At 40.7% G+C, this 15,608-nt stretch overlaps 2 protein-coding genes across 9 annotated transcripts in view; one reads left to right on the forward strand and one right to left on the reverse strand.

Moving 5' to 3' along the window:
* Nucleotides 1–15,608, reverse strand: part of LCLAT1 (lysocardiolipin acyltransferase 1) — a 159,493-nt gene that overhangs the window by 62,820 nt on the left and 81,065 nt on the right. For 5 of the 8 annotated variants that reach the window (XM_088796232.1, XM_088796233.1, XM_088796234.1 and 2 more), the window contains exons 4-5: nt 11,801–11,905; nt 3,923–4,069 (exon numbers count right to left, since the gene is read on the reverse strand). In XM_088796232.1, the coding sequence (XP_088652358.1) occupies nt 3,923–4,069; nt 11,801–11,905 (252 nt within the window). The remainder of the gene's footprint in view (nt 1–3,922; nt 4,070–11,800; nt 11,906–15,608) is intronic. The other 3 variants (XM_074331848.2, XM_074331846.2, XM_074331849.2) reach the window with 1 other exon arrangement.
* LOC148758954 (serine/threonine-protein kinase MARK2-like) lies at nt 11,918–13,516 on the forward strand. Its single transcript, XM_088796230.1, has one exon. It carries the CDS (start codon nt 11,939–11,941, stop codon nt 13,331–13,333), a length of 1,395 nt encoding a protein of 464 aa, XP_088652356.1. The 5' UTR covers nt 11,918–11,938; the 3' UTR covers nt 13,334–13,516.

Raw genomic sequence — 15,608 nt, forward strand, 5'->3', positions numbered from 1 at the left:
CAAGTCAAAAGTAAAGACCCTAAACATGAACAGTAATAAGTATCTTTCACATTCATTGGAGGAGAATATCCTGGGCACTATTTTATTGACAGCTGGCAGGACCTGACATGGGATGAGGAAACCCGAGGACACTTCAAAAGATGAGTAGTTAACTATTCTTCAGTTTGCTCTTCTCGTTACCCACAGACTTTTGAGAACTGAATACAAAACTGAGCTCTGTTGTAGAATGTGGATATAGGTAGTGCTAAGGATACAGTTACAATGTGGCAAGGTAGAAATCATCAGAGACATCATCAGAGTGAGATTAGCAGGAGATTATTCCATCTCCACTTCACCCACCCACCGGGAATCTGTGGTTATTAGCAACTGCACAAGCTTCCCACTTTCTGACCACAGGCCCCTCCTGTCTTGTCAGCTCACTCCCTGTAATGCTCCAATGCCAGCACTCCTGCTACTCCAATGGGTCTACTAGCCACTTTGGTGTTCTCAAAACAGCCAGGCATGTATGTTCTCACTTCAGAGTCTGTGCATTTGTTCTGCCCTCTGCCCAGAATGCCTTCTACCCCACTATCTGGATGGTTTTCTCCTTTGTTCAGTTAGTCTCTACTTAAACAGAAACTTAAGGGGCTTTCTCTAACCACCTTATAGAAAATAGCACCCTGGCCACCATTTTATATTATTTTCTCTCCTTATCTTTAATTTTCTGCACAGGATTTATGAATACCTGGCATAGTTTCATGAACTTATTAGTTGTTTGGTTTTTTTTATCTGTCTTCCTTCATAGAATCTCCAGGCACTCATTTTTATTAAATGAAGAAGTTTTATGTAATAACTAACAATAACACATGAAGACAGAATATATATGTAAAGTTGTATTTAAATGCACTAATTTGAAAATGTGCAAGCAAGCTGGATTCAGAACTTAAAGAGGATTATAAAAACATTCTCTTTGGGCTTAAAAACCCAAATTTAAAGTTAACTATGGTTAACTAAAAACATCTTTGAATTAACAGATACTTTTTCAAAAATGGAAGTATTTTTGGTAGCCTACTTAAAAAGATTTATCCCAACTTGAAACTATCTATATAATATTGTTTAAAAAAAAAACAAAAAAAAAAAAACACGTTTTAAAGCTTCCAGATCAGTGTTTTCTCTATTTGGCAAATAGTCAGGTTTTGCAAGTTGGCCTTAAAAATGTATATACCATTTTATATAACTTTTTTTTAAAAAATGCAACTACGGGCCGGCCTGGTGGCTCAGGTGGTTGGAGCACTGTGCTCCTAATGCTAAGGTTGCTGGTTCGATTCCCACATGCGTCAGTGAGCTGCGCCCTCTACAGCTAAGATTGGAAACAATGGCTCTCCCTGTGTGTGCTGCCATGAGCTGCTGTGAGCGGCGGACCAACGACTGCCTCAGCCGGGGGGAGCGCAAGGCTCATAATACCAGCATGGGCCAGGGAGCTGTGTCCTACACAACTAGACTGAGATTGGCTTGAACTGGAGTGGTGGGTGGAGGGCGGAAGAAGGGGGGAAAAATGCAACTACATCATGTAATGGCGAGTACTCTGAACCCTGCAAATATGCAACTACATGTTAAGTTCAACACCTAAAAAAGACACTTGCGAAAAAATATAGACTGAAAAAGGTTTTAAACAGATATATTGTGTAGGCTCTGAAGGTCTAATGTATGAACGTTTTAACATTAATGTACCAAACAAAGTAGCAGCAACCTGTGAGGTTTTTTTTGTTTGTTTTTTTATGAATTTTATTGGGGAATATTGGGGGACAGTGTGTTTCTCCAGGGCCCATGAGCTCCAAGTCGTAGTCCTTCAATCTAACTGTGGAGGGCGCAGCTCAACTCCAAGTCTAGTTGCCGTTTTCAATCTTTAGTTGCACAGCCCACCATCCCATGTGGGAATTGAACCGGCAACCTTGTTGTTGAGAGCTCACACTCTAACCAGCTCAGCCATCTAGTCGCCCCTCCGGAAGATCAGCGGCAGCTTGTTATCTTCAATCTAGTTGTGGAGGGCACAGCTCACTGGCCCATGCGGGAATCAAACCGGCAGCCCTGTTGTTCAGCGCTCCTGCTATAACCAACTGAGCCATCTGGCCACCCCTCTATTAGCTTTTAACTACTAAACAACTTCCAAAGATACCATTTTTTTATGTGCATTTTGGCATTCACAAATATAAATCAATCTGTCATTTCAGTAAATGACACTCTAATAAAGCTGATATTTCAATACCCAAATTTAAGGGTTATGCATTCTAAGTATCATAAAATTTAAGTATGGCTGTCTGTCCATTATAATTTCCCAATGATAGCTTGCTGTTAATCAATCAACTTATAACTTATATTTTCAAGCTTAAACAATGTGCAGCCAATATTATCCTCAGTGATCTAACTACTTTTAGAATATTAACTATAAAAACCAACCATATACTACACAGTAAGCATATATTTTAACATATAATACTAGTATATAAAAATCACCATGGTTCATTTAGCTCAGTTCCATCCGTAATAGATGAGTCAAAGATCTCTTCCTTGCTATCAATGGCAAATGTTTCCCAAAATACCTTTATTTCCTTTATTGACATATTATGGTTTAGTCACCCATTCACTTACTTAAATGATATTTTTCATTAACTTTTTCCGTACTGGTCCCAAAAATTACTATGTCCAGAGAGCGTATTAGTATGTTCATTTGCATGTTCTCCTCTCGTAAGTTTTCTAAGGGTTGCCCCTCTTAATAGCTCTTAGTTGCCTCGTTCTGGTATTGAGGATTTGGAAGCCAAGTTCATGCTCCATCTCTCCATACTACGTGTGATTTTTAGATTTCAGTTCTATTCTGCTTCAATCTGTCTCCCCTCTTACAGCAAACCTCAATCCACTGGATCCTTCTCAAATTCTGCTATGTCTTTCTTGAAGTAAGCAAGGTATTAAAACCTTTTTAAACTTTGCTCTTTTGAGTAGAGAAGTTATCTATGGAACTGCTTCCTGGCCAAGACTACCCACCTCCCACACCCACCAACTTCCTGGCCAAGACTACCCACCTCCCACACCCACCAGCGTTTAACCAAAGCAGTTCTTCAGTCTGTCTTAAATCCTAAACTGCAATACACAGCTTCATCTACAAAAATGGTCTGTGGTTTAAAAAATGTGAAAAGCACTGATTTAGTAAGGATGAAACACTCTATTTTGTTTTTAATCTTTTGAAGAATTCCTTGCGATCCACCTGTATTCTTGACCTATGTAGTTTGATATCTGGGAAGGTAGAAAATCCTAAATATGTCCTCCTATGTCCTCTCCACAATTCAATTGTGGCTGAATTTTCCTGAGAAAGGACACAGCCTTTCCTGCTTATATTAGGAATAAGGCTTTAAAATACTAGGAGAAAGGCAACATATTAACTTATACCAACAATAAACGAAATGGGTTACTATCAGATCCTTTTCTTATAAAAAAGAAGTTGAGAAAAAAGGGTCTAAAAGAGAAATATGTATCTTGGAAGAGGACAGAGAATATAAAGAACAGAAAGGGGATTTTAAAACTAGGCTTTGTTCTTCTTCCTCAAGATTGCTTTGGCTATCAGTTTTCCGTGCTTCCATACAAATTATATAAAATTATATAAAATGCTGATATTTAAAATATGTTCAGTGTTCACTAAACATACAAAGCTCCAGGCTGGCAAATATGAACAACAGTGATCTCTTGGGGTTGCCCATCATAAATCCCATGGACTGGAGACCAGGAATGTTGGGTTCTAATGTGCTGCTAACTGGCTCAGTGACCATAGGGGTGGGACATTAATCTTGTTGGGGTTCAGTTACTTCATTAGAAAAGTAAGAAGTTTAGACTACATGATTTCTAAGTTCCTTCATGTTTTAAAATTCTGTGATCCAAACCCAGGCTATCTTACCTGTGAGGTCAGTCCCTTCTGGGAATATGAGGAGCTGAAGTGGTTCACGAATGTCACAGAAATAATCAATCATGTCTTCAAAATGGCTCTTGTCATCCTTCCATTTCCGATGAATGAAGACATAGGCAGCAGCCTGCATGGCCCAACCTAGGATCAATTTAACAAGTATTGACATACAATTTTATTGTCAATAACCACATATTATTGAACGTAATATTTCAGTTTTTTTACTGCAGATAATTTCCTATCACAATAAGCATCTCATGATATACCTTAAATTCAGCACCGATCTTGGGTTAAATAGCACATATGCCAGAGAATATTCTTAAAGGACTTTGCTAAATTCTGGGGTTTGCAAAATTCTCAAAAACATCTTTTTCGAGCCAAACCTAGCTATTAAAATATCACAGAAAAAAAAAACTTCCCGAATATTTATCAGTAACTCATCCAAAGTTTTAACAATCCTAACTAAACAGACATTGTAACCAAGCTCTCTACAAGAGATATACAACTACGAGTATGTATTGTCAGGTTTACAAGGCAATAAGCAAAGGACCATTCTCAAGTCATGTATACAAGCACACTTTAATATTCTGCTTTTTGCACTATTCTAATTCTCTAAATTCAACTGCTATTTTCAATGTTAGCCACATCTTCAGATTTTATTTAAAAGGGAAAATGTTCAATGGCTGTTACACATGTTAATCAGAGTATACACTGTGATCACATCCCTTTCTCTGGGGCAAATCAACCTTGTTACTGAAGAGGCAGCCCTATTGAGCCATGTTTCACCCAACCAGCCACCCCACCCTGGCCAGAAATGACTAGAATTGCTGTGGTAAATACGTGACTTAAGGCAGCCAATGTAAAGTCTGTTCAGTAGTCTATGAAGCATGAGATGCTTGGCCCAAACACAGTAACTATCATGACCAATAAAATGTTCTCAGAAATTTTACCTGGGACCATGCAGAAAACAAGCTGGTAATACAAATGCAGATGGATGAACAAAAAAGCAGGTAACAGAGACAGTAGCAGAGGCGAGATAAAGATAGCACATTCTAGTGACGATCTAAAAAAAATCGTGCTGCTGAGGTACCTAAAGCTAATTTTGATTCAGAACAAGACAGTTTTAGTCTCCACAAGCGCTGGCCAGTTTATGGATTCACCCCTTGGACATCCACGAGAATCCATCTGTCTCACTGTCATATGTAACTTTACAATAGACTTTTCACTATTTCAGCTAGAGGGGATGAGTAGTGTTCTTGCAAACAAAGAACACATGTAAAATAATAACTATTGTCATTTGGTAAATACAGTATACCCTGAGAACATATAAAACTGTCATCAAATCACCTGTTAATGATTTGAAAAACTGTAGAACTTTATTTGGTTTGAATAAGTCCAAACTAGAATACTGTATTCTACAAACGGAAATAAGCATACACCTCCAAATCCACGTTAGCATAGGTCTTGCTGATACACATCTAATGACAACTCACCCACTGTGCTGTCAGTCATATCCACTAGTACTAGACTTGACCCCACACTTGCCCCTCCCACACATCTCCTCTCCTTCCCCTGAAGACACCTACACCAAGAGTGCAGTGTCTGAAGGCAGCGTAATTCTGGAGTGAGACTACCGGGGTTTGAATCACAGCTCCATCACAGACCAGCTGTTCAGCCTGAAGCCTTTGTCCCTCATTGGCCCCAAATGTAAAAATGAGCATAATGCTGTAATAGTATTTACCTGATAGGGGCTATCCTAAGAAGTAAATAAGATTATTTAGCACCGAGTATTCAATAAACAGCTATTATTATGATGATTAAGAAGTTCTAATAATAGTTATATCAAAGATATTATATATATCAAGGAACATAAAAATATAACAAAGTTCCCATCCACAATAGCAAAACAAAAATGTAAAAGAAACCCTGCAGACACATGAAGACGGCTACGTACCTGCACAACTGAGAGGAAATGGTGACACATACAATGTTTCTGAACTCAATCCACGTACTAATGATCTCCAAATTTATAATTTATCAGTTTCATGTAATTACAATTAAAATTCCAATGGTATGAGGGTATGAGGAATTGGCCATATGATTCTAAAGATTATCCATAGCAATAAAGAGGTGACAATAGCCAAGGTAATTTTGAAATAGAAGAATAGTAGGAAAGATTCACACCATTAAATATACTCATTAACTGTATTATGAAGAAACAATGATTAAATCAGAAGAGTGTATCTGTTTTGACAAATGGAAAACAATGCAAAACTTCTCTTTAGAGAAAGTCCCTTAAATGTGTTACGAATTTGGTATATGATAATGACAGAATTTCAAACAAGGGGGTAAAGAATGAGTTGGGCTCTGTTTTTTACTTTTATCGAGGTAAAACAGTAAACTATGCAAATACTAAGTGTGTAGGTGTAAAGCTTAATGAATTGTTTCATGTCTGTGTGTGGCCCCATCCAGATTAAAGTACAGAACATTGCCAGCATATCAGAATGCTCCTATGTGCTCCCCTGCCAGTCAATACACCGCTGAACAAAACCACTATCCTGACTTCTTTAACCATGAATCATATAAATGAAACCACAAAGTCGGTATTCTTTTGTCTCTGGCTCCTTTTGCTCAGTATTATGTCAGTGAGACTTACCCACGTTACGTGTAGCAGTATTTTCTTCTACGTATTGCTGTGTAGGCATCAATTACATTAATATATTAATAATACAAATTATTTATACTTTGATTGAGAGGTTTCTTGGCTACCAGGAATAAAGTTAATACAGATAGCCTCATACCCATCTTTGTTGAATACAAACACTCTATTCTGTTGAGTGAATACTCAGGAGTGGAGCTGTTGCATCACAGGATTTCTGCGTCCAGCTTCAGCAGACAGCATGGTTCTCAACGTGATTGTACCAAATGACACCGCAATGTATGAGAGTTCTAACAGTTCTATTTATAGCATCATCAACACCAGGTCTTATGAGTCCTTTAACATTTTAGCCATGTGATCCAGGTATAGTTTTCATTTGCACTGCCCTTAGGATTAATGATGTTGAGAACCTTTTCATATGCAAATTGGCCACCTGGATAGCTTCTTTGTGAAATGCCTCTTCAAACTTTTTGCCCATTTTTCAGTGGGATTATCTTTTTCTTATTAACTTGTAGGATATAAAGGTTTTCATCAAATAAACACACAGAAAAAATTTATATAATTCTAGGTTTCACGTATATACTAAACATATTCCATCTGTAGCTTGCATTTTCTCCCCTTAAATGCTATCTTGCTATAAATCTAACATCTAGTATTAATGAAGCCCAATTTATAAATCTTTTCATTGTGCTTGGTGCTTTGGTGTCCTGTTAAAGAAATCTTTGATTACTTAAAAGTCATGAAGACATTATTCCACATATTTTTCTAGAAGCGTTACCAAGTTTTAACCTTCACATTTTGGCTTATGATCCATCTCAAATTAATTTTTGAATAGGGTGTGAGGTAGAAGTTAAAGGTTCTTGTTTTCCACATGGATATTCAATTGACAAGAACCAATTCTTTAAAAGATCAAGAGGTCATTAATTTAATAAAGGATTACATTATACACAATAAATGAAAACACTGCTATAAAAGATCAAAAGTATATGCCATGAAAAATAGAACATGAAAATAGTCCTTTATTATCATGTCCTTCAACCCTATCCTACCCAATCACATCTTTTTTGTAATCACGGTTAATAATTTGAAGTGAATTGTTCTATATTTTAAAAATTCACTACATATATGATTGGTATTGTGTTTTTTTTAAAAAAAGGACATTGAACCATACCTCTATACTGGCCTAATTTGCTTTTTTAAAATTTGTCTATATATATGGACCTACTTCATTTTCTTAATACCTGCATTGTCTTCTCTAATAGTGTTTCTCAAACCAGTTTTCTGTTTTTTAATTTCCAAACCATTATTGACTGACAGTTTTGTAAAATACAATAAATTAGTAGAAAGATGATCACACACTTGGAAGTTATAACAGTGTCACAACACTTGAAAAGTTTTCAACTACTGTAGTTCTGTATATATGGTAGACCAGTTTGCTAACTGGCCCTATTATATGAATCACACTTTAAATAGCACTGTTCTGTAATATAGATATGTCATGACCTAGTACCATTATCATTTAGGACATATCCAATCTGAAAATGTGTCTTTACTGGAAAACTTTACTCCGATCACTGCTTTTTTTTTTTCCCTTTTCCCAACTTATGTTTCTTGTTTGTTATACTTCCTTATGTTTTCAGGTCCACTTTTCTCCCCTTTTCTGTTTTTTGTTAAAACTAAGTTTTCTTTGCCCACTTCCTTTGTTCTGTAATGCAGAGGTCAGCAAACTATGGAGCAAATCTATCTTTGTATGGCCCACAAGAAGAACATTTTGTAATATGCAGAAATTATGGGAAATTCAAACTTTAGTGTTTATAAACAAAGTTTGGCTAGGACTCAGCCACACCTATTTGTTTATATATATCGTCTATGGCTGCTTAGGTGCTACAGTGGCAGAGCAGAATTTGTGCAACCGAGAAGTAGTTACTGCAAAGCTTCAAATATTTACTACCTAGGCTTTTACAGAAACAGTTTCCAGACCCCTACTCTAGTGGTGGTTTGGAAATTGTATACCCTATTTTGTTCTTTTAGTGGTTATCCTTCAATTTTTTTCCCTTTTCCTTTTTTGACATTTAAACTTACATAATTCTATCAACATTGAATTAAATAATAATCTTCCCCAAACAAAAACGTATGGTTTCCTCTGGTCCCTCTTGCAAAATTTGTAGAACTATCCAATAGTTCCCCAAAATGGCTATCATTATTATTTCATTATTATTACTAACATATTCCTCATGCTTCACAGAAACATGTTAAATTGTTTAGACTTGACTCTACGTTTGCTGACTTCTTTGTTTACCATTGTTTCTTGTATTCTATGTCCTCCTATTAGTCCTCCTGAAGGAATATCTTTCAAAAAATGGTTTGAGTCTTTGCATTCCTGAAATGTATGTTTGTTCTCAATATTGGAGGTTAGTAAGGCTAAAAACAGAATTCGAGATGCCAAATCATTTTCACCTCAGAATTTCAAAGCTATTTTCCACTGTCTTCTATCATCTAATATCGCTAGTAAGAAGTCTGATATCAATCTGATTTGTGTAGATAACCTAATTTTTTTTCCTCTGGAAGATTTCACCTGTATGAGTCTAGGTATGGAACTTTTGCATTAATTCTTCTCAGCAGTAGGTATGCGCTTCCAATGAGTCTTTCTTTAATATTGGGGATATTGCTTCCATTATTTAAGAAAATATGTTTTTCTCCTCTTCATTCTCAACCTTTCTGTCTGGAACTTCTGTTAGATGTTAAAACTTCTGGATCTAGGGGGTCAAATATATGGTGACAGAAGGAAATTAGACTTTGGGTGGTGAACACACAATGCAATACACAGATGAGATATTATAGAATTGTACACTTTATGCCTATATAATTTTATTAACCAATGTCACCCCCAATAAATATAATATTAAAAAAAACAAACTTCTGGATCTGGCCTCACATACTTTTCATCTCCTTTCATTTGACATTGTGTCCAAGGAAAATCCCTTGTCTTGATCATCCAACTCACTAATTTGATCTTTAGCTGTTAGGTGTCTAATTTGGTACCTTTGCAGGTATCAATTAGAACAGAAGTATTTTTCAGAATATCTCAGTATTGATGAGTGTCCCTATAAATCCCGAGAGTGTGGGGAGATGGGGAGGGGCATTCTGTAGGACCCAAAACACCACCGAGAAGAATGTAGAAAGGCTCGCAACAGATCAAAGACCATAGGAAGAGGTACATCAGAGTTCACTAATGGAAAGATAATGGCGTCTGGGAGCTGGTGAGGAAGACAAAGTTGAATGAATGAACTTTAAGAAAAAAAAAAAAACACACTTGGCACAAAACATATGGCATAAATAAGTTATCCAAAAGCATTGAATTATAATAATTCCAAGATGTTTCTTTCATTCCATTTTGTGTGCTGCTAATGGAGAAAGGTGGGAGGCATAGCCTAAAGGGCTTACTGGTTTAGTTTTAAAACTAATGGTTTAGTTTCAGCTATGTTTGGAGCTTCAGTGCAGTGGATCAGGCAGTGCTTAAAGAAAAAAAGTCTCTCTTCAAGAATACTGAGATCAGATCCAACATACTCAGTAAATATTCACGATTTTCCCATGATTTGAAATAGATTATTTTAAACTGATACAAACATTGACAAAAAATCTGTTCTAATCAATGTATCAAACATTGACATATGATAATTTACTAGAGAAAAACAGGCAACACTTACTTCTGGAAATTGTGAAACTGAAATTGTGCAATTAACTGGATTGAATCAATGGTGAAAATTTGCAGACTTTGTGTCCTTAGCATTATTTCAATCTGACTCCCCTGTGCCCAGCCAATTTTATGCCTATGAAGTAGCCACTTTTGGAAGCAAATTCACTTTTAACAGGGTTTCATTTATTTAAAAACAAAACAAACAAACAAAAAAACTGAAGGTATCCCAAATGAATACACACCTGAAAGTATTTTCTGAGGGAACTACTCAGCTAAGCTATGGTATAAATAAGCACAAGGTAGTTTTAAAGAACAATTGCTTGTAGATACCTTTTAAATGAACATTTTACATAAAAGTTACTTTATTATACACCCAAGTAGTGCTTCTCAAAGGGCAGCACCATTTCTTGGCTGAAGGAGTGGAAACAAATCATCTTAGGGGCTTTTCAAAATGCAACACTATCCGCCCCTGGAAAAACATTCTAATTCATGTCTTTTTTTCTTTTTTTAAGTATCCTACAGACTTCAAATTCTAATAAAGTAAATATCAGTCTTTAATAATCCACATAAACAAAAATTTCTTTGGGGGGTTCCCCCTTTTTCTCAGAGTAAAGGGGTCTTGAAACCCCAAACTGAGAAAACCACAGTGGCTTATCCTTAGCAACATAGGGTCAGTTTCTGGCTCTGAGCTCATAAAGCACCACTGTGATGGAATGACCCCAAGCTGCTATATGAGGCCCTGGCTGGGCTGAGCTTTTCTGTCCGTTATAGCCCAGGAAGCTGATTTGTGGTGACCTGTTGGACTTGGACCTTTTAGCGTGGTATTGTTTATTAGCACAGTAATATTGTTGGTAGTTAGTATATTTAGTTAGCATAGTTAGCGTAGTTATTGTTTATTATCACAGTAATATTAGTTAGTAGTGTCAGCGTAGTTAGTATAGTTATTATTGTCTATTAGCAGTAATATCATTGATACAGTTAGTATATTTAGTCAGCGTAGTTAGCGTAGTTATTGTTTATTATCACAGTAATATTAGAGTTAGTAGTGTCAGCGTAGTTAGTATAGTTATTATTGTCTATTAGCAGTAATATTGTTGGTACAGTTAGTATATTTAGTCAGTGTGGTTAGTGTAGTTATTGTTTGGTAGCGTAGTTGGAGAGCATAGTTAGTATCGTCAGTGAGCGTAGTTAGTGGGTCACCATGGCACGTAACATTAGAGACATCCGTGTTGACCAGGGGCCCATCAGTGCCCATTACGAGCTCCTGGAAATCATCGGACAGGGCGCCTTTGGCAAGGTCGTGTTGGGTGAGCACATTCTCACAAAGACGAAGGTGGCGGTGAAAATCATTGACCAACAGGTCTCCAAGAGGATACGCAGATCTCTCCTGCACGAAGTCCTCTGCATGGAGGACTTGCACCATCCTAACATCGTCCAGCTATTCCACGTGATCAGCTCGGCGGAATACCTCTTCCTAGTTATGGAGTTCGTGCCCGGAGGCGACATGCTGGACTACCTGCGTACCCACGGCTGCATGTCGGAGGACACGGCCCATGGAGTCTTCCGGCAGCTGGTGTCAGCAGTGCACTACTGCCATGAGAAGGGCATTGCTCACCGGGACCTGAAGCCACAAAACGTGCTGTTAGACTCTGAGATGAATGCCAAGCTTACAGACTTTGGACTTGGAGCTTCCTCCAATATCCATCAACTCAGCACGTTTTGTGGCAGTTTCATGTATGCAGCCCCAGAACTGTTCCACAGTAAAATATATGATGGCTGTGCCACGGACACCTGGAGCCTGGGAGTGATGCTGTACCAGATGCTCACGGACACCATCCCTTTTGAGGATATCAGCTGGGAAGAGCTGCTGGAGAGGTCAGGCAGTGGGCAGTATGATATGCCACCTTATCTATCCATCGAAGTACAAACCCTCCTCCAAAAACTGCTCACACCCAAACCTGAGCATAGAGAAAATCTGAAGAACATCATGCCAGATCCCTGGCTTAATATGAACCAAGAGGAAGAACTGAAGCCATATGTTGAGCCACCCAGTGACGTCATAGAGCCCAGGGTAATAGAACAATTGGTGACTCTGGGCTTTCATCAAGACGACATCAAGGACACACTGGCAAACAACACGTATAATAACATCATGGCCACCTATTACATCTTACACAGACAAAACCCAAAATTCGCATACCATACCATCCAGGTAAAACCCTTCCATCCTCCTGAGCTCCAGAGCTGCAGTCCCTCCCCAGCCCAGGAGGGTCAAACAGAGTGGTCCGGTTCCCAGAAGGCAGAGCAGCAGCCTGCGGACTACAAGCCAGCGGAGAAGGCCCAAGAGTCCGGCGGTCCGTCCACCATCCTGGAGTCCAGCTCCACCATTACTGAGTTCAGGACCACCATCCGCCCATTTAGCACAGGAGCCAAGACCGCCAGTCCTGAGCCCAGCTGGCGGCCCCGGAACGCCACTCCCAAGCTCTCCACTCCCCAGTACTGCTGGGGCTCCAGGCCGGCCACTCCCGAGCCCAGTCGAGGCTCCATAACCGCCACTCCCGAGCACATACCAGGCTCCAGGACCGCCACTCCCAAACCCAGCCGGGGATCCAGGACCGCCACTCCCAAACCCAGCCGGGGCTCCAGGACCACCACTACCGAGCCCAACCAGGGCTCCGGAACAGCCAATCCCGAGCACAGACCAGGTACCAGCACCACCACTCGAGAGCACAGACCAGGCTCCAGGACGGCCACTCCCAAGCCCAGTCGAGGATCCACGACCACCACTCCCAAGCACAGACCAGGGTCCAGGACTGCCATTCCCAAGCTCATCCCTGGTTCCAGCACCACCATCCCTAGCCCAGCACCCCAGTGTCACCCTGGGGACTCTCTCTCCAGCCACAGCACCACCAGCAGCAGTAGAAACTCAGAAGAAAATAAACAGGGCCGGTGGCGCAGGGCTAGGAGGTGCTTGAACATTTTTAGGAAGATCTTCTGTCTGCCACCAAAAAAGGGGTACTGCAAACCGAATCAGGTAAAGCCCCTTTAGATTCTGGTAGGCAAAGGCAGGATTAGAACCAGACTCTGGGGAGGTCAAGCCGGGCTCCCTACATTTTAGGGGCTGAACTGGATATGCTGAGGCCTTCAGAAGCACCTCCTTGGAGGACAGCCTGGAGCTCCCTGGCATACAAGAGGGACCACCCTCGCTGCAGGTCTAGCACTTCGGACCCCAGCTGGGTGCAACTTCAGAGACTGGGTGGGTTTTCCTTGGGCCCGTCTTCCCCTCCCTGCACTGTGGGAAGGGGATGGATGGTTCTTATGAAAGTAACTTGGTTTTCTAAACCTTTCAATAAATGTCTTGCTTCAGAAAGATGTATTGGGTACTCTTGTTTTGCATCCTCCAGTTTGAGGAGCATGGAGTGATGTAATACTTGGACTTAATTGGCACAACTCTGCACCTTTGCATGGTGTACCCTCTTGGTCTTCTGTTCCCTTGGCTTTGAACCCTCAGTTCCCCCCTTGTCCATTTCTCCTTTGTGGCAGGATGGTGTTGCTTGCTCACATAGCACACATGCTGCCTTCTTCCTGTGGATGCTCAATTTGAAGGAATCACAGTTGGTCAAAGTCGGTTATGGCAACCACTCTCCTCCCCTAACCCCCTGCTAGCGATTGGATGAGGCAAGGATTCATGACACCGTTTTGGCCAATGAGATATTACAGGAAGTCCACAGGGACTTCTATGAGAGATTCTCCTTCCTGGGCACTGAGTGATGTCAACAGGAATCATCTCCCCTGACCTGTTGGCTTTGCCTCCTTCCCTATGTGCTGGCGTCATTCTCAGGTGGTCTTCCCCTTTATGAAAGCAAGATGCCCAACAACTGCCACCAGATGACATCATATCCCATCAGCCAACAGAAATAGAGCGTCTCTTCCCCCATGATTCCAGCACTGTCTAAAGATGTGTATCTCTAAAGTGACATTAGCTGCCAACAGCCCTGCATCCCATTCTTCTTAGAGGTCAGAGCATGGTTGGGTCACCATCATTGGTGAAAATGGAACATTTCCCTGAAGTGCATTGGAGCACGGAGCAGGAATAAATCCAACGGTTTAATACTCCATTCAGCACAATCCTTGTAAAGCACTAGATTCTACCACCAGCTCAGCTGAATCAAAGAATGGAGTCTAGAGGAGTGACGGCAGCAATGTGGTCTTCTTAAATTCTCCTCTGGAACTTACCACAAATTGAACACGTATAACCCATCAGAGGACTCTCTGCTCATCACACAGAACAGCTAAGAGGCTCGACAAGGATTACTCAAAGATGGGCAAACTGGGCGAGCAGGGGAAGAGGGAAGGGAGCGGAGTGGAGACGGGGCCGCATCTGCGGCTGTGGAGACGTGGGGGCCCGAGGACACAGAACAGAGATTACAGGAGCCAGGAGGTGGGCTCTTTCTCTGCGTCCTACAGCTGATCTCTCCTGCAGAGAGAGCAGCTTATCCCACATTTGAGGCAGTAACCTCATCAGAGATCTCCAGCTGGGCCCTAGGTCAAACAAAAAAGCAAAAGCCATACCTGAGCCCCTTACCCCCACTCTCCCACAGCAATTCTACCCCCACCCTTTAGAGTCTCTAGCTGGTCCCTGAACTGAGGAGTATGTCAGATGACAGAGGAGCCGTAGTACTCAGGACCTGGAAAAAGCCGCTTTGCAATTGTGACCTAGGGAAGAGGATAGGAAGAGTGTGACACTGCTGGGCTGGAAGATGGCAGACACCTCCCTTCCCAGCCCCCGCCTTTTCTGGGCTGCTGCTGTGGCAAGACAATTACAGCTGCAGAGTCACATACAGGGGTTAAGAGCAGGGGGCAGAGGCAGCTCTGGGCTTTTAGTGGCTCAGAAATCTCCAGCCCTCCACACCCCCCGACGGAGGAAGTGTCCTAAGACTCAGGAGACCTGTGCACAGAGAAGCCCATGTCCCAGTGGCCGGCTGTGGTGCTCTCAGTGCACGTATGTGCCGGTGAGAGCAGAAAGTGCACTGACTCTGTGGAAACTACCAACCACACCTCATAGCCCTACTCATCTAGAACTGCAGGGCCAGGGTTACTCTGGGCGCCAGATGGCCAGATCTGCCTGCACAAGACGTAGAGGACTCTGTACAACAGAGGACAACCTGGAGATTGTTTGGTGGGCTTAAGGCAAAAAGCTGTTTTCTTTTGTATGACTATCATTTTTAGCATATATTGTATGTACATATATATACATTTCCCCTCTTTCTCTCTTCTTTTTTCTCTTCTTTGTCCTACTTTTCCTCTTTCCATTTTTCTGTATT

Source organism: Rhinolophus sinicus, chromosome 2 (genome assembly GCF_057876585.1).
Source record: "Rhinolophus sinicus isolate RSI-liver-muscle chromosome 2, RSI-T2T, whole genome shotgun sequence".
Taxonomy (NCBI): Eukaryota; Metazoa; Chordata; class Mammalia; order Chiroptera; family Rhinolophidae; genus Rhinolophus; species Rhinolophus sinicus.

What these genes read in the sequence shown, in the direction of transcription:
- LOC148758954 (XM_088796230.1), top strand. Translation starts at nt 11,939, where the DNA reads ATGAATGCCAAGCTTACAGACTTTGGACTTGGAGCTTCCTCCAATATC.